This window comes from Aptenodytes patagonicus, chromosome 2 (genome assembly GCF_965638725.1).
Source record: "Aptenodytes patagonicus chromosome 2, bAptPat1.pri.cur, whole genome shotgun sequence".
NCBI lineage: Eukaryota > Metazoa > Chordata > Aves > Sphenisciformes > Spheniscidae > Aptenodytes > Aptenodytes patagonicus.
In genome coordinates this window covers 109,718,798-109,738,499 of record NC_134950.1, presented here as the reverse complement: position 1 = coordinate 109,738,499, position 19,702 = coordinate 109,718,798, and the positions used below count along the sequence as shown (strand labels likewise).

Genomic DNA, 19,702 nt, shown 5'->3' with positions numbered 1-19,702 from the left:
GATACTATTTGCACCTTCATACTATCTGCTGCAAGCATAAAATGGGAAGTGCTTGCTGAATCTTGCTAGTTGAAAGCAGTAATGTTCACTTATAAAATTTGCCAGTTTCTCATCTGAAACAGGTGAAGAAAACAAATACAAAAGATGTAAAGGAAAATTATCAGCGTTATCTCCATATCCTATGTGACAAAAATCTTGCCTGTGTACTGTATATTGTATAATATATTGTATATTTTTTAATGTGTAATATTGCATATAAATAAGGACAATAAGTCCTAACCCTCCTGAAGATCAGTCCAAATTCTTGAAAATGCTAATCGTAACCAGATATTGCCAGTAACAGATTTTATGAGGGAAATCAAGATCTTACTGTTAGGAAGGATGTTACAGCAAGTCTGCAGCGTACGCACCTTCACGCTTGTCACTTCACCGTAGCTCCTTCTGGCAGGGGCAGCTTGCAAACGCTCCTTGCAAAGCAGAAGTGGCAGCCCCTCCGCTGAAGGATGATCTCCCTGAGCTATGGTTTATTTATGGTTTATGGTATTTTAAAAGATTTGCTTTCAGCTAAGAGGAAAAAGTGGCCCACAAATGATAGGAGGTTCATTATAACTGACACACTTAAATGTCTGCAGAGCTATTTCAACACCGGGGATTCCCAGCCTTCTCTGTGGTTTCCCAAGTTTTCCATTTCCTTCAGCCTAGATAATAGCATAAATCAGACAGAGTTTCTGTATTGAGTAGTTTGCTTTTGGAAGCACATGCAATGAGTACTTCTGCTGCTGTGTTGGGGTCCCACTCTCCTAAAGTTTTTGAAAGCACCATGCTATGCACGTGTACAAAGCCAATGCGAACAACCCGACTGATATGTTCTTGTTTATGGCATGAAAATCTTTTTGAAGTTTAAAGTTTTATGGTACATTTGACCTTTAACAATGACAGTGATTTTACATTCTACTGAAAGGCAGTTACTGAGGTGGAGTGTCCATGTACCTAGAAAACACACTCCGGCTCTTTATTACTGAGCAGTACAATTATTTTTAGCTGAGAAAAGGCTTCTTTAGCAGCTTCTCAGCCTGGTGTTTCTTGCTGGAGATGCCCATTTCCTAGAGAGAGAGCTCCAGGAAGACAGGCTTTAAATATTGATGAAAATGAGGAGCCGTACCATTCCCTGAACAGAGCCATGCAGAGATGAAATGGCAACATAAAAATACATTAAGCATTTTCTTAGAGCTCCTGGCTGCTCTGCTCTGGTGCTGTGCAGGGTTAGGCTAGCTCACTGCCCATGTAAATATTAAGCGTGCTAACATGTCGGTGCCGTGGAAGCCGAACTGAAAGGGCTGCAGGTGGGCTAACACAGGTGGCCCTCCAGCCCCTCACGCCTTCACCCCCACTGCCAGGATGTTGTGGCAAGAGGGGAGAGGCTGCTTTGGCTCCCAGGGCAGGGGGTGAGGGGTCCCAGAACCCCTCGGACTCTTGGGACCAGAATCTTCCCCATGGGGGGGAGGGTCCTTCCCCCCCAAACACCCACTCGGCCCCATGGGCTGGGAGAGGCATCCCTCTTGCTGTGGCTTTTGGAGGGCCTGGAGGCATGGCTGACCTTGTATGCACACACATGCACACTCCCGCACTCGCACGTGCACACTGACATGCATGTAGGCACGCACTCGCACACATGCATGCGCATGCACACTCACCCGCGCACTCACCCGCACGCTCACAAATGCACACTCCCTGCACACGCACCCCCACCCCTCCGCGGCAGCCGTTCCCCCGGTGCAGCCCCCTCCGCAGCCCGCCCCGCCCGGCCGCGGGGGCCGCCCCCCCCGGCGCCGGGAGCACCCCGGGGGCGGGGGAGCTGCTCCCCTCCGCGCCCGCCCCCGCCGCCCCCCCAGCCGCCGCCGCCCGGGGCTGGACGCCGAGGCATGAAGAGGAGCCTCCCCGGCAGGGGGGCTGAGGCGGGCCCGGGCCCTGCGCGGCTGCGGACCGGCCGCCCCATGCGGGCTCCGTCCCCCGCGGCCCCTCGCCGCCGCTGCCGCCCGCGCCGGGATGGAGGCGCCCGGCTGCCGCCGGCGGCAGCTCCCCGTCCTGCTGCTGTGGGGTAAGTGGCGGGAGGCTGGCCGGGGGCGTCCCGGCGGCGTGCGGCGGGGCTCGCCGCTACCGCCCCGGGACGCCGGCGGCTGCCTCGCGGGGTGCGGCGGGGACCGGCCGAGCATCCTCGCGGCGTGTGCGCGGCCCCCGCGGGCAGCGGTTTCTGCCGGGGCGTGGGGGTGAAGTTCGGGAGAGGTGTGAGCTCCCCCCCTCCCTTTGCGAGAGCATCCCTTGGGGAAGGGGATTTTCTCCGGGGGTCCCTTGCGGAGAGCCGGCAGGCGGGTGGGTCTGGCCGGGCCGCGGGGGGCTGCTTTCCCTGCGGGGCTCTCCGTCCCGAGCAGAGCGGCGGCTTCGCGGCGGGAGCGTTTCGGCAGCGCGGGCCGGGCTGCGTGGTCGGGCGCAGCATCTGCGCCGCCGGTCCAGTTCAGCATCCCGCCGCCAGCTGCCTACCGCCGGGGGGGAGCCCCGAAACACGGCACGGGGCGCGCAGCCCCCCCAGGAAAGCGATCTCACCAACTTCTAGCCTTAGCCAGGCTTTCCGTCTCGGATCCCGAATCCGATTCTGGGGAGGCAGGTTTGGCCGTTGGGGAAGGTTTTCTGCTGCAGGCGAGGGGCTGATTCCCGTTAGAGTGGTTGAGTTACAAGCAGGCAGTTGTAGAAGTGCGGATGTCCTTCCGATCTTTCGCTTCATATAAGAGTAACTCTACTGCTAGGAAAACTGTTCTTTTCCTTGTCAGGTAGCTTGTTTGAGGACTCCCAGATTTAGTATGTTGCAGTCAGGCCAAAAGGTGCTGGGAGAAGTCAGTTCTGATCATCTTCACTCAACAGTAAAGCCAGAGATGTAGTTAATTCCCCACAAGTCATGGATAGGGGAGAAGAAAATCAGGCCTCGTACGTTTAGAAGGTTTATCTGAGGACTTTATAACTTTGTTTGCTAGCTTCATGCCCTTTCCAAAGTACAAAGCTGGTAAACACCAGACATCTTTCTATGAAAAGACCCACAAATAAATGGATAGTTGTATTGACAGCGTTCAGTAGCATTGTCTTGATCTGGTCTGTCAAAAGAATGACATGTCAATTGCATAAATTTTCTGATTCTCTGTGGCTTGAGGACTGCTAAAATCTTACCTTGACCACTCAAATTTTTTGTTATTTCCCAGCTGAAAAGGAATAACAAAATGGCCAACACCTGTCTTGACAGGTGAAGGATTTATGCAGTCTTGAACTTAGGGAACCAGACAGTAATCTTTTTGTATGGGGAGACATCCTGATGTTACTGTGACTTTTACACAGCAAAATTGCTCACTGGAGATTTATTTTCAGAGAGTGAGTGGAGAGAGGGACAATGTTCCTGTAGCCCAGGAAGCTACAGAAAGACATTTTTCACCAGAGAGACACAGGTAAATCAGTTGTGCTAGACATTTTTGACTGTGCTAGTTGCTTTCTTAATAGAATAACACAAGAAAAAATTATTTTAAGGATATCTGTTAATTGATAATGCATTACTTTTTCTTGGAATTGGAAAGGATAGATATAATCAAGAACTAATGAAATCAGACTAATTTCCTAGTAGAAAAGCCCTGAAAGTTTTATGGTGTGAAATTGAGGTTTTTAATAAGGAAAGTCTTAAGTGGTAGAAAACTAAAGTTCTTCTTTGAGCAATACAAACACACTTTTAATGTCAGTTATTTTGGAAGGATTTTTACTTGAATTGAATGTGCTTTCATCCCTCTGATTAACCAGAGATCCATGACCTCTCTCATTAAGGTAAAACTCTTGCCAGGATTCCTCCGTGTTAGCTCTCACTGAATTCAGTGTGAAGCCTGTTTGGGTGGGGACCGGGACCGTACTTCTGTAACCTCAGACCACTGCTTTCTGTATATCTTTCTGCCTAGGGCTCTTGAAACATTATCGTTACGTAGAACCATCTGCTGTGTTGTCCCTCCTTAGCAAGGGTAGCAAAAAAGGCAGTGTGTTTGCTTGCTGGAAGCTCGGTGATTATAGGAGAAGTTGGATTTGCTGTGTGTGTGGGGGGGGTGTAGTGGGGGGGAAGGAACGTGTGAACTGAGGTACCTGGTACACAGGCACGTCATTGGTCCTGTTTCCCCTATGAAGTGCTGATAACATCCAGAATGGGGTGAGATGCAGAGCTGGAAATGCCAGCTGTCAGGTGAAATCCTCTGTACTCTGCTTAGCAGAGCTGTAGGCACTTAGAAGATATCTACTTACTGCAGGATCTAAGCACCTCAGAAATAATGATGTATTTACCATAATACCAGATTCTTTTATTTCACTTCTGCGTATGGAAACTGAGGCAAGGAGAAACTTAAGGGCTTGACCAAGACTTTTAACAGACTAAGTAGGTTTTTTACACAAGTCGTCGTTTTGGCATCCCTGTCCAAACATTTGCTTCTTTGTCCTTTACATAACGCCTGCATTTCAGCGGTGCTATTTGTATGTGAGTTGAAAGATGCTACCAGAGTAAAGCTGGATTTTTTTTTTAAATTCTAGAGGAATCTTTCTCAGTGTATGTATGTATACCCATAGAGAGAGAGATGGTGTGATTCCGATCTGGAGCAGTTTTCCTATGCAGATCCCAAAGACTGTCTATAGTTCTTCACATTTTGTAATCCTGTTTCACAGCGGTTAGCAAAGCTTAGCATTGTGGCCAGAGGTGAACAACTGGACAGTTGAAAAGCTGGGAACAGAGCCTGGCTCCAGACTCCCGTTCTTACTTTCTATTTTAAAGACCATACCTCATCCTGCAAACAAGAATGAAAAAGCTGTGTATTAAAGTCTGAATTCTGTAAGGTCCCAAGCTCCCCTTGCGTGGAGCACGGTGTCCATAACTCCTGGGGAGTTTGGACTCTAATGAGGAAAAAAAAACAAATGGGAAACAATTTTATAGGGTTAAAGTTTGAAAACCAAATCAAGTTTTTTTTCCATTATTTTCTTATGAATATATCATGCTGTTCTGCAGCTGCAAAGGGTGGAACGAAGAAAGGGAAAACCGTTGTGGGAGACCTGAATTTAATAGACCCAGGCGGATGTGCATATAAAACAAATAAACCTTTGCAAAGCAGAACATCTGATTTTGAGACAGACCAAAGAGTGTTAACAAAAACACTTCTCTACCAAAACGATGCTTCATTTTCTAAAGACCATTTTCAACACCAGGCAAACAGGAAGACAGTCAGCAGACCCCATCAACATCCATCCTGAAAGCAAAGCGTTGTGTGTAAATGCCACCTCTGTTCCAACTTGCTGTTGGATCCAGACATCCTTCCCACCATCCTTCACCCTTTTTGTGTCTCCTGATTCCTTTTTCGGGAGGGTGTTGCCCTTTTCCTGAGGTCTGCACGAACAGGAGACAGGTTCATACTACATGCACTTGGCAGGGCGAATGGCAGTATTTTCTCTCAGGGTTCAGTTCTCTGTGGTGACTGCAAGTGGACTGCAGGTGGTAGCACAGAGCATCAGATGCCATCTCCAGCTGGCTTGGTCCCAGCAGCCAGGAGGAATGGCACTCCGTGTTTGAAGTGATTGAATATGAACACTCCAGATTGAAGGTGGGAGGGAAGAAAATGGGCTTTCTGAACCTGATTTACACCAATGAGAACCAATCCTGGAAACCATTTAGCTAGTAAACTCTTGCTCTTAAATTAGTAAGATTTTCCTACCTGCATAGTAGTTAGGTTTTTAAATACCTTTGAGGTCTGAGGCCTTAGCTTTTAGGTTTGTTTTAGCCAAACCTGTGAGGCAAACTGTCGGAGGCTGCGAACTGAAGCTAGAAATATATACTGAGATAGACAGGTACTGCTATAGGTACAGATACACGCAAACCACGAGATTTTAAGGAAAGGGTCTTGAGCACGACTGGGTGGGCTCAAGGGGAACTCTGGGAGGTTTTGCCCATTAAGTTGTATTTAAACATTGCAGCACCAGCGGTTTTTGTATGGTTTGTTGTTTCAGTTTCTCCCACCTCTCTACTGATAACAGAGATGATTCATGGCTTGGATTGGAGGCAAACAAATGAAATTCCAGTTTCTCCTACAAAGGAAAGAAATACAGTGAGGGGGTCCTTTATAAAACAACATTTGCTACCATCTGTGTCTTTGCTATTAAATTAGTGCTTGAGAGAGGTATGAAGAAAGCAAACTGTGTTCTCGTTTAGGGCTCGTAAAGAGATTAATCTACACAAACATAATGAAGCCTGTTTTAATTCACACCTTTTTGTTTTAGCAAAAGCTGTCGCATGAACCATCTTATTTCAGAATAGAAGTGTAGAAGTGTATTATTTTGTGTTCTATGAAAACAGCCTGTGCTTTTTTCTAAAATAAGAGTCTCTTCGCAGCCAGGCTTGCATTGAGATAAACTGGAAAATATAAATGAAAAAAGACGACATTATTTCAATTTGACTGTATACGTAGAACAACCTAAAAAGCTGCCTGAAAAACTTTTGGGTCATTTGGGAGGAAGATGTGTGGGTATGAAAAAAGAAAGGAGTAGGAAAGCAGAATAGGAGAAAGCCTTCTTTTCCACAGGTTTTTAGGCTTGATCTCCGCTCATATGCTGGCTTCCCTGAAACCAGTCTGAAAAGAGGAAGCAGCTTCATTCCTCTCTAAAGGCCTTAAAAGAAAGTGCATTGGTGCTGTTAGAAATGGTCTGAAGGCTAGAGAGGGTCCCAGCCTTCGTCTTGAGAGCAGCTTGACGTGACCTACCATATTGGCTTGAACAAGGGGCATGTCTGCATAACAGCTGGTGGCCTCAATTTATCCCCTGGAATACAGAATTTTGTCTGTGTGAAGCCGGATGTACGGCCTTCTGCAGATGGGATGTCACTTGCTCCACCTATGCTACAAGCCAGGGAGACTCTGATCTAAAGAGGACAATGTGATAGGCAATGCTGGGGCCCTAGCACAGCACCGGGCTGACGAAAGCACATCTTGTTTGCATCTAACCAGATTAAGCTGAGTAAGCAAAGGACTATGCAGAAGCACCGCACCCTACAATAAAGCATCTGTCTTATTACTTTCACACCCTAATAAATGTGACTAATTTGCCCTTATTTTGGAGAGCATCGTTGGGGGAAAAATTCTGCAGGCAGTGTGAAAGGAAATACTGTAATGCACGTTGGCCAGTAATGACTGTCACTTCTCATGGGAATTCAGAGTTTTGTTTCCAAATGTTGGAAGTGACAGATTTCTTTTGCATCCCTTTGTGTGCAGAGAGATTGATGCTAAAGACTCTAATCTTTAGAAAATATTCTTGCATTTTTGTGTCTCAAAATACATCGTTCAGGATTTGACACGGTGTGCTGCTCTCAGTCTGCGTGGCCCTCCAGCCTTCAGTAGAAAGAAAAAGAGAGTTCACAGACATAGGGTATTGCAAAGAGACTGGGAGGTACTGGGACAGAAATAGCATCTTGTAGAAGTCATTCATGTGCTCATCAATAGGACGCAAAGTCCAGGTTTCTTCCGAGACTTAAGCTCTTGGACCTTAGCTTTGGTCTATAGTCTTTTCTCTTGCTCACCCGCTGGTGCACAGAAGAATATCTTCAAGGCTGTGAGGAAGATGTCCTCCTGATGTGGTGGTGCAAAGGCCATGCGAGTGCTTGCAGTCAGTCTCATTGTCTGAAGAGACTCGGCTGTCTCTGGGGTACCCGGACACATTCTGCAGCTTTGGAGTGGAGGGGGCCCTTTGCTCGAAGGGTATCTCAGCCTTGGCATCAGAGCTTTGCTGCCTGGTAGCCACATGGGGCTGTGGAACAGATCCTCTCTTCACGTTTGTTTTTGGTGAGTCACTGCAAGTATTACGCTGTCCTTCCACGCCCCTTGAGTTCACGAGCTATTCCAGCTTTACTCCTCAAGGATATCCAGGTATCAAGAACATGACTTGTCCAATTTAATATTAGAAGAGATTTTTAAAAATGTATTTAGCAACGTGTGATGTACACTTAACTATGATACGGCATTAAGCTTACATGTTCAAGTGAAACAGGAAAAATAAATTTGTTTCGGCTTTCAATTCAGAGATGCTCAAAGCTAATATTTTCATAGAAACATTGTCATATAGTATGTGTGAAATCTGCTTTATTCCTATTTTATTTTTAGAAAAGCAGATCATTATATAGTTTTGTTATAAGCTAAATGCATACTTCAAAATAACTCAAAGGTAGAACTTACTGCATCGTATTAAAAAATCATGGAAATCTCCTTCCTTGTTTTTAACTAGTGGACCTAGGCTGGATTTGCATTCAGGGAAGCCAACCTTTGCCATTAGTTAGTGTTGCTGCTGAACATATTTCCAGTGGTACATTTGGGGTGGGAAGTGTTCTGCCATAAAATACTTAGTGATGCACGATGAAGTAGAGGTAGTGTTGCTGGAATAACCATTGGTCCAGTTTCTCTTTAACTAGCTCTAGTGTAAACCAGAAACACCAAGAAAGTCAGAGCAATGTGAAGGAAAGGTTAAAGGAAAATTAAGCTCCTCAAAACATTTGTGGTTTTATGTCTGTTAAGATTTTGGAAAGAAATGTTAATGCTCTTTTCTGGCATTTAATTAAATATTTTTAATAATGGGGGAAAAAATCTCCCTCTGTGTAGTAACATAACATTTTAAGCCTGGTATTTTCACTGAGTTTTAATTAAAGGAGGTTCCAACTCCTCTTTTTGTTACCTTTCTGGTGGGGCAGTACAGAACAGGTAGAATATGCATTACAACACTGTAGGGATGTTTGATCCTATACTGGTCTGCTGAAGATTTTGGCTGTTGCATGCTGAGTATGCCTTAGACTATTTGGTTTTCTTTTCCTCCCAGCTACTTCATACTTTATCATGCAATGAATTATAAAAACCTTGTCAAAGAAATAAAAAGTGTTGGCAGAAATAATCAAAAATAAACACCTCCTGTAGGAAGTGGGGGATTTTCCATCACTTACAGTCTGGAAATCTACACTGGAAATGTTTATGAAGAATATCCTGTCATTTGAGTAGACGTTATTGGTTTGGTGCAGAAATTATTGGAAGACTTTCTTTACCTTGTGTTACAAAAGGGGTAGATCTGGATGATCTGAGGGATTCCTTCTGGCCTTCGAGTGTATCACTCCACAGGGTTTTAAAATAAAGAAGTTTGTAAGTTTGTGAGGAAAAGAATTGTTGACACATTTGTAAAATGAGGGGGAAGGAAGTCCTCATTCTTCCCTATTCCCCTTTCTACTGATTTCTTGCATGACTCAAAAATCCTGAGGAGGATTTTCCTCAGACTTCAGGGTGAAAAAAAGTTCACCCCAGTATGGGAGCAAGACCATGGAAAATTTCAACCCAAGAAGAAGGTCTCTGAGACTGTGAAAGCAGTCAGGTTTAGATAAACTGTTTTGCAGCTTCACTGATGGTGTTTGAGTTAAACAAACCCTTATGTTCTATAGATCAATAGAAAATAACCAATATTGGTCAGATTATGTCTACACTTGCGTTTTAGTTCCTGGTTTTTGGGCTGAAAGATCTGAATACGCAATGAAGTGGCTGGAGGTGTATCGAGTGCTCTTTTCTTTAAGCCAGAGTGAGTTAAAGCACATCACTTCTCAGGGCATCAGTAAAGAGTTATAAAAAGGCTCCCATAGCAATGCAGGGAGGTTGGTTTTATGCAAAACTAAGCAGCCAGCTCTAATGCCAATAATTAAAGTCCCGGTGACAAAAGAGAAGTGTTAGCTGAGGAGACAGTTACACAATAATACAGTTAGCTCTGACACTTTTTTTGAACAGGAGGACATAAGTTTTTTTGCAGCTGGCTTTAGGCTTTAGGCAGATGTTTATGTTTGTGTAACCCCCAAAAGAAGCTTTATTCTCAAGTTATTGAAGGCATTTTTATTATTTATAGGGTGAAAGCTTGAGAAAAAGCCTCTGCGAAGGAGGTCTGGATAGTGACCACAATAGGGTGGCTGTGCAGCAGGGACTCAGGGCTACGCATCAACCATCCCAGAGCTCAAAAATGTGCAGATCTGAAGATCTTCTTAGGAGCCCCCTCTTCAGGGTTGGTTGTGTTCACTGTTTCAACCTGGCTCCACAAATAGCGATGAATGATTGCTTCTGCACTCCCTAGAAATTCTCTTAGCTCAAGAAGAAATACAGTTTAACATTTTTCCGTACAATGTTTACTTTTTTTGGTTTTCCATACTTGTTAACTCGCATATTCCTAGCACAGTCTTCGTTTTCCCACGTAAATGTAAGCACTGCTGATCTGCTGTTGCTGAAATATCTTTTGGTCTTGGGCTGGTTGAGAAAACAAGGTCAGACATACTACCTTCTCTTTAAATTTTCTTAATAAAATACTGACATGAAAGAAAAACAGGACAGAGATTATTAATGGCTGCAAAGAAAACTTTAATTTAAAGATTTTACTGTCTTGTTACTTTATATATACCTTTGTTACTGTAAGTTTTTTTATGAAACACTAGTAAATGCTTTGTTTCTATTACTCGTGAGTAATTGTAATCAACTTTCAGTACAGTGTTAATGTATGAAGATTTTGGGTGGTGTAAAGAAGACAGAGAAGTTTAAACCTTTCACTGTCATATCCTCTTGCTCCTTTAGTGGCACATGCTATTTGAAAAACAAAGCAAAAGAACTGTGTTAAGAAACGTGAAATGAAAGAAAATACAGAAAGTGCAAACTGAGAAGCACCGGGTTCTGCATGAGCAGCCAGACATGCCCTGCCTTGCCGGCTAGGCAGTGTGCCTTGAGAGGGGATACCTGGGAATTTGTGTTCCTCTGGGGTTCAGTTCTGCTCCTCAGATCCACTGAGAGTAATGATTTACTCCAGGATTGGCCTAAGTAATTTCCTATGCCAGTCTGCTGCTGTGCAAAATTTCCTATGTGGATATCCATCCAGGGAAAATTATGGTGTGCAGGGATTATGCTGCCATGCTGGGCTGGCAAGGATCTGTTTTCAGTGTTTATTCCTTGGAGCAAGGATGCTACTGTGAAGAGTCACGCACACCTACTATGAGCAGGTACATATATAGCAATATAAGTAGACACATGAAGCTCTGAGATTTTTTTTAGCATTTTATTGCTCTTGTGAGTTCTTCATGGCAATATGTCATTTAAAATATTCTGTGATCATGTAGTTGACTATCCAGAGCTCTGGAGCACTGATGGGCGAACTGGGCTACTGAAGAAAAACACTCCACATTTGAACGGTCAGGCCAACTTACTGTTTCATGGTAGACATAGAGTTCACTGAAAGCACGACTCCACTGAAATTATGTTGATGTAATGACTCAACACAGTATGTAACAGCATTAGGAGTCTGCAAGAGGAGTACACGTAGCATCAAGAGAAGGTGGATGTACAGGGTGGGGATTTTTGTTATCTGGTCAGAAAAGGAAAAAAACATTTTCCCAGGCCTTCTGTGATGGCAGTATCTTGATTTAAATGTTCTGCCTGTCAAGGGAAGAAGAAACTTTTAATGTCTTCAAGTGTCCCATGGTTTTAAACACTTCCTCAGGAGGGAGTGTGCCGTGACCCTCGTCTGTGAAACCTTCATGGGTCATTTCCCCTTCCCAAGGTTATTTAAAAAAACCCCAAAACAACAAAACAAAAAGTTACTTGGCTTCTCTTTCAGGCTACTCCACAGGAGCAGGTTAGAGTCCTTATTTGCCTTGAGGGACTGGTTTTTTACATTCATTCACAGGTGGATAGGTATAGAGTAACGTAAGTATTGTGCTGACCTTATGTTTCCTTATTATAAGGAAACCTTATGTCACATCACATTTGCTTTTGTGTTTTCCTGCCTTTAGACTAATGACAGGCAGCTGTGTTACAATAATGAGCACCCATTAGTTCAAATATGTACTTCTAGGTGATCGGGTGGTACAGTGTCAGACTGAGGTCCTGGATGTGGATGACCAACTTTGGTGGCTATCACAGTTCACATGCGAACTGGGGGTGTGTGTCTCTCCACAGTAATTGCAAGCTGTCTGGCCTTTTGGGGGGAATAAATCTGAACTATGCTGCCTCATTTGTTGATGTACCTTTCCCAGGACTTACAGAGCAGACACATTTCACAATTATCTTTTAGGCAGAGAGAGATTGTCATGTTCTTCAGCTGCTTTGGTAACATTTTCTGAGAGAAGGAGGTAGTGGTGAGGCAGAGGTCCTGCCACAGGACCACTACTGGGGTCACACTGTACTCAGCATGGTGCTGGTTCCTGCTTGTGACCTTAGACATATTTCTTACTAGTTCTGTCATTATTTCCATAGTTGATGTAAAATGGAGACTGCAGTAGCGGTATGTCACTAGGCTATAATGAACTTAAAGTGCAGATGTTTAGGGGGTGAAAAAAAGATATTCACCTCCTCTTGCTAGAAGCGTATTTATCTGTAATCATAAATTATTAAGAGCTATGATCTGTTTGGTTTAGAGATTATACACCTGTGTGACAACCACTGTATCCCAAGACCCAGAAGACCAGATCTCATAGGAAGGAGTTAGATGACAACGAGGAACACAAAGCCTTTGGAAGGCCTGTAGATACATCCCGAATAACAATCTTTTCCTAACATCCCGGGGAACACGCACAGAAGTGAATTCAGCCAGAGATGGTTTGGGTTTGTTAGGAAAGCTGTTCTGCTCATCTCTGCTGGCTGTAGGCTGTAGCATGTCCTGAGGAGCATAGTCCTCTGGAACTCTCTTCCAGCCACCTTAAATCAGATTGTGGTCCCTGCATTGTTGTTGAGTGTCATCTTTAAACAGTTGCTAATGCCACAAATTTCTTTCTACTCTAGAAACAAAGGTAGTCCTCTTATTCTTTTTCAGTTTTACTCTCTGGAAGGAGTCTCGAGTTGGGATTTCCGTCAAGGAGCATATTTGTCTATACCGCTCTTCTAAAAGAGTGTGAAGTGAGTTTACTTCAAGCAATTGATTCTGCTGTTGGAATATTTAGTTCATCTACTGTCTGAAAGTCAGTGGCTGTAAAAAATACCATTTCATATTTCAGTTACACAGTGCTTCATCAAAAACATAACAGGACAGAAAAGAGGTGAAGAAAACATTATGTGACATTTCAGGTTGAGTCATGCAACTTCTATTACAATACAGATCTTAGCGTTCAGTAGATTGCTAAGTAATCCCCTGCCTAAGTATGTCGTTGAACTGGTATGGTTAATTTAAATATTTATTTTAACATATAATAAATAAATAAATACTTAAATAGAACATATTGGTTATATATTTATTTAAGTAAAACATACTGGTTTCAAAGTATGGAAGTAGACATAGACTGTTCAGAAATCATGAAGTATTATTTATATGCTGCCGGCAGTGATTTAAGAACTTCACAAAGGAATGTGAAGGACAGTCATTTGTATTTCTGCTCTGAAAAATTCCCCATTGAAATATGAGTTCAGAATAATTGTCACATTTCTTTGCAGTCACTGGAAAGCTGGGGAACTCTGAACCAACATGAGACTGAACAGCTGATGCCCTCAGTAATGCTCCCTGTTGATTTGCACTGATGAAATGAAAAAGCTTAAATTGCTTCCTTTTGTGCTTTTCTTGCTATGCAGGAAGAAGACTCTAATGTCCAAAATTGTTAACTGTCTGAAATTACCCTACCAATTCAAAAGCAATAACGTAATGCTTCAAACTGTGATAAAGTACAGCACTGAACTGTGCTTTTAGTTTTGAATATTACGTTTCCATGGCTAATATACATCTTCCGTATAGTTGACACAAGGAAAAAAAAAGTATTAAAAAGAATTCAGCGTCAAAGCAGGGGATAATGCAAAGCTGACTTCCATGTTACACTAGCTCTCTAAATAACTTCTTGGACATAGGGACAGATCAGTCCACCCTGACAACAGGTTTACCTTGCTCCTGCCTCTCCATGTGCTGAGGCATGTTTTTTCTGGGCCAATTCTGAATGCAAGTAAGTGTAACACTTCTTGCAAGTACTGTATTTATTGCAAGCTTCTGTTTATTCCTGGTATCCTTTCTTTGTGTTGGGTTCCTGTCATTGCCCAGCTCCATGAACTTCAGTTGCCTCATTTCCTCAGCTGCTTTCACACTATGTGATGATGTTCCTGTCCCTGTCCCCCCCTCCCTGTCCTGCTCCTCTTACAAAGAAAAGTGTCAAAGGGACAGTTAGTAGCTGAGAACAAAAGATGACCTTCTGAGCCATATATATTGTAGTGAGGGTTATTTAAAGATGGGCAGGTGGGGTTTTAGTTTTGTACCAGTAGCATTATTTTTCCTTTCTGTACTTTTGCAACAGCCTCTAGACTTGAAACAATATGGTCATTCATGTTAGCTTTCTCTCTGAGGGCAGGCTACCTGAGAAGATATGTTTCATTTTCCCCATAAATATATGCATGCATTTCACTGTGTAGCAGGTAGAGGTATCCAGCTGGACCGGTTTTTGAATCATGTTCATTAAGCCCGGGTGGAAGGCTGCACTTTGCTGGCTGCTTGCTGACGTGCTGTTAGGACTCTCAGTGCATTAACAGTGCCTTGAACAGCCCACTGGGTCCCCCCTCACCCCCATGTATGCGCCTGGGTTCCCCATCGTGCCCTGAGCTACACCATAAGTGGTCCTGGCTTACTGGCTGTTTTCCTGTACGTGCTCTGACCTATGTACTGGGTTGCCTTGTCTCCCACCCCGCCTCTGGCCCTATCTCCTGCTGCTGCTGTCTGCAGTCCCCTGGTTCATCCCCTGCCACATCGGAGCCGTCGATGGAGCCTCTTTCCTACCTGTGGCTCTGCCTGCCTGGGGGGGTGGCGCCGGGGTCACCCCAGCTCATCACCAGTCTTCAGCAATTTTTTTTTTCCTGACTGTGTTTCAGACTTTTTCATAGCAGAAGTTTATGCTTTGCCCATCTATATAGCAATTTCATGCTAAATTATCACTTCGTTATCTCTGTTGAGGGTTTAACATCCTGGTGTGATTAACTGGAATAAGAATAGGACTCAGAGAAGCAATTTATCATTTAAAAAATAACCCGGAGCTGCAGTTTGTGGGAGTACAAAGGAGGTCTGTAAGGGCAGTAAGGATAAAGGCTTAGATCCTTAAGCACAGGCTGCAGCAGGGGAGGACCAGCCAGCTCCCTACGGCACTTGAGCAAGGTGTCTTGTGTGGCTGTTGAGAAATACATTGCTTCAAGCTTCCACAGCCCTGTAGGAAGCTATCTGTGTTAAGTCTCTTCTCTTCAAGTTGCAGGCAGTGGCACTGCAGGTGTTACACCAAATCTGTTTCAGTAACTTGGTTATCATGTCTGGTAAGTCAATGTATGTCAGTCAGCTGCTCAGCAGACTGAGATGGTCAAAACTCAATGAGTGCTAAGGATCAGCCCCTTTTCTCCCGCCAGCTGGCATAGCAAACCTTGGCTTTTAGCTGAAAGGACAGAAATGGTAAGATCTTTCACGTGTTTCTCTTACTGTCGGGACCAGCTTCTGCACTCCCAGCTCCGTGGCCATATCCTAACTTTGTCTCACCTCTGCCCCTCCTGCCAGCACTGTGCTCGAGCTGGAGATACAAAACTGTGTGCCCTAACGCGATGCAAAATTGGAACAGAGAGATGTACCTTCATATGCCTTTAAGAAGTGCTTACTGATGGTATTTGGCTGAAGCTAGGTATAGAGATTATGCAGGGAAAAAAGTGCGTTTAATGAAATATATTTGAAGAAACTGTTTTGTCTTACAGTCCTATTATTCAAAGCAGGAGGGCTCAGACCTTTGTGGGACCTTTGTGGGCTTTCCCATCAAGTTTCAGGATTGCTCAGCCTCTTCAGAGTCTGAGGTGTCTTGGCCACATACATTTGACTTGCCCCCCATAGAGGGCTTTTAGAGAAGTCTTTGGAAGGCAGCCACATGACTCCTGTGTTAGCTCATCTTTTCCTTCTGTATTCATACAGACCCTAGTGAAATGAGGCTCTTGAGCTTGTAAATGCCCAGGAAGACAGATAATAAAGAAACCCTACTGCAATTGTAACCAGTGTTTTTCTGATGCAGTAGGATGCCTCTTGACATCATGTCAGAGCATAGGTGAAGTTATTTCCATGGGAGTTTGTTATGCATTAGATACCCTGAAGTGTCTGTGCATTCCTGCCAGAAACGGTATAATGGTATAACTTGGGTTTTACATAAAAGATTGGTGAATTTAACATGATCTTTAATACCACCTATGCAAGAGGTAGCTTTATGTAACATTTAAATACCTGGAGAAACATTGGTACACTTCTGTAAGATTGATTTCTTCAGTATTTAAAATCAGATTTATAAAATAAATCATAGAATCATTGAGGTTGGAAAAGACCTCTAAGATCATCGAGTCCAACCGTCAACCCAACACCACCATGCCCACTAAACCATGTCCCTAAGCGCCTCATCTACACGTCTTTTAAATACCTCCAGGGATGGGGACTCCACCACTTCCCTGGGCAGCCTGTTCCAATGTTTCACCACTCTTTCAGTAAAGATATTTTTCCTTACATCCAATCTAAACCTCCCCTGGCGCAACTTGAGGCCATTTCCTCTCGTCCTATCGCTAGTTACTTCCGAGAAAAGACCAACACCCACCTCGCTACAACCTCCTTTCAGGTAGTTGTAGAGAGCGATGAGGTCTCCCCTCAGCCTCCTTTTCTCCAGGCTAAACGGTCCCAGTTCCCTCAGCTGCTCCTCATAAGACTTGTTCTCCAGACCCCTCACCAGCCTCGTTGCCCTTCTCTGGACACACTCCAGCACCTCGATGTCCTTCTTGTAGTGAGGGGCCCAAAACTGAACACAGTATTCGAGGTGCGGCCTCACCAGGGCCGAGTACAGGGGCACAATCACTTCCCTCCTCCTGCTGGCCACACTATTTCTGATACAGGCCAGGATGCCATTGGCCTTCTTGGCCGCCTGGGCACACTGCCGGCTCATGTTCAGCCGGCTGTCGATATGGGTAATGAGATTTGATCAGTATGATCAAATGGTATTAATAGAGTATTAATCTCTCTCCTGTGTTTCCAACAAATCATAGGTGAATGACTGCAGAGCAGCAGTTGCCATTTCAAACTGCAGTTTTAATTGCTTTCATGAACTGTATGTCGGAGTTCTTGCACAGTTACATGCTGCTATCAATAAAACTTCAGATTCTGCAGAGAGGCAGGTGTTTGTTTAGTGCATAACTTCCGATGTAGATCTGATGTCCTGACATACAGTTAAAGATTAGATGATGGTAATTGGCAGGATTGTCTTTAAAAAGATATATAGAAGTAGGGTCTTGACATGAGGTTTAACTTGAGGTCATTATATGTTCTTGTTTTCTTATGAAAATTATGATTGTTAAAAATTGATAAAAATTATGATTGATAAAAATATGATTTTGAATCAGACATCACAAATTTTGAAGAATATACAAATTTTGAAGAATATACATAGGATTACACTGCTGTAATTGCTGGGGAAAAACTGCATACAGTGGTCAGGTAAAACAAGAATTATTTGATGTCTGTATTCTGAGACAGTATTGGAGCTGCTCAAAAATCTCACTATCCTGTCAGTAATTGCAGCATCCTGAAGAAATGTTCAGGCAAGGGAAAATAATATTCTAACATTTCCCTCTTACAAACTTATACAAGGTTTTGAAAATTATTCTTACAAACTGTTTGGAGGAAGGTGCAGTAGGAAGAACACACAGCAATTCATATGCTGCTTCAGATTTATGAAGTAGTTGCAATACAAAGAGTTTCAGTGCTACTTTTAAGCCTCTGGGAAAAAATACCAGTGAATAATAACAGTGTAGCAGAAATATAAACATTGAGAAATATTTATCCATTTCACAGAAAAACAGGAGTTTATATACTTGAAAAACTATAGGACAGTTGCCTGCTCATGTATCCCAATAGTGAATTTACATATTGCTGTGAATCCCATTCTGAATTCCCTTTTTAATGTCAGAAGCATGTCTGTTTACAAAAGGAGAGTAGACAGTAGATAATAAGAGGCTGCAGTGAAGATCTAGGATCAGATTTTCTTTTATTTCATATACAAGATTTTGAAGTAGGTTGTTAATAAAAACTTGGGGTTTTTCTTGGTTTTCTGATGTGGTGGGTTGACCCTGGCTGGATGCCAGGTGCCCACCAAAGCTGCTCTAACACTCCCCCTCCTCAGCTGGACAGGGGAGAGAAAACAGAATGAAAGGCTCGCGGGTCGAGATAAGGACAGGGAGATCACTCACCAATTACTGTCACGGGCAAAACAGACTCGACTTGGGGAAATTAGTTTAATTTATTGCCAATCAAATCAGAGTAGAGTAATGAGAAATAAAACCTAAATCTTAAAACACCTTCCCCCACCCCTCACTTCTTCTTGGGCTCAACTTCACTCCCAATTTTCTCTACCTCCTCCCCGCCAGCAGCGCAGAGGGACGGGGAATAGGGGTTGGGGTCAGTTCATCACACATTGTCTGTGCTGCTCCTTCCTCCTCACACTCTTCCCCTGCTCCAGCGTGGGGTCCCTCCCACAGGACACAGTCCTCCATGAACTTCTCCAACATAAGTCCTTCCCACAAGCTGCAGTTCTTCATGAACTGCTCCAGTGTGGGTCCCTTCCATGGGGTGCAGTCCTGCAGGAACAGACTGCTCCAGCGTGGGTCCCCCACGGGGTTGCAAGTCCTGCCAGCAAACCTGCTCCAGCATGGGCTCCTCTTTACACAGGTACACAGGTCCTGCCAGGAGCCTGCTCCAGTGTGGGCTTCCCGTGGGGTCACAGCCTCCTTCGGGCATCCACCTGCTCCAGCGTGGGGTCCTCCACAGGCTGCAGGTGGACATCTGCTCCACCGTGGACCTCCATGGGCTGCAGGGGCACAGCCTGCCTCACCATGGTCTTCACCACGGGCTGCAGGGGAATCTCTGCTCCAGTGCCTGGAGCACCTCCTCCCCCTCCTTCTTCACTGACCTTGGTGTCTGCAGAGTTGTTCCTCTCACATATTCTCACTCCTCTCTCTGGCTGCAGTTGCGCAGGTCTTTTTTCCCCACCTTCTTAACTATGTTCTCACAGAGGTGCTACCACCATCACTGATTGGCTCGGCCTTGGCCAGTGGTGAGTCTGTCTTGGAGCTGGCTGGCATTGGCTCTGTCAGACATGGGGGAAGCTTCTAGCAGCTTCTCACAGAAGCCACCCCTGTAGCCCCCCCCACTACCAAAACCTTGCCATGCAAACCCAATACATTCCACCCCTCATTCTATTACTTTATCCTATTTTGCTTATCTTTTCTTTTTCTTTCCAAAGACTCTTCAAACCTATTTTTCCCCATCTTTCATTCGATGGTGCTTTCCTTCACCTCTTGCTCTGGCTCCAAGCTGGTTGGTCCCTTCACATCTGATGCCACTAATGCTAGGGGCGACCATACATGCTGCTATGTGTATGGAGAAAATAAAAGTTAAAGGCCATTGCTATGGTTCATTATTAGCGTGATTTAACCTACAGGCAACTGGTACAGTTAAACTGAACCTCCTTTTCTCTCCCTTAAATGTTGGTTCAGGTAGGAGTGTATGGCAACTGTTTGTTTTGGGATCATGGCAACATCTGCCAACACTGTGACCCACTTTGCTTCTTCTGTGTATCTTCTAATGA

The 19,702-nt window shown here is 44.3% G+C and overlaps 1 protein-coding gene across 3 annotated transcripts in view; it reads left to right on the top strand.

Moving 5' to 3' along the window:
• RAMP3 (receptor activity modifying protein 3) overlaps nt 1-19,702 on the top strand; it is a 65,466-nt gene that overhangs the window by 3,726 nt on the left and 42,038 nt on the right. For 2 of the 3 annotated variants that reach the window (XM_076330735.1, XM_076330734.1), the window contains exon 1: nt 2,006-2,098. The exons of the other annotated variant lie outside the window; for it this stretch is intronic. In XM_076330735.1, coding sequence (XP_076186850.1) covers nt 2,047-2,098 — 52 coding nt within the window. In that variant the 5' untranslated portion in view covers nt 2,006-2,046. Of the gene's footprint in view, nt 1-2,005; nt 2,099-19,702 lie in introns of those variants that run through there. 3 annotated transcript variants of the gene reach the window in all.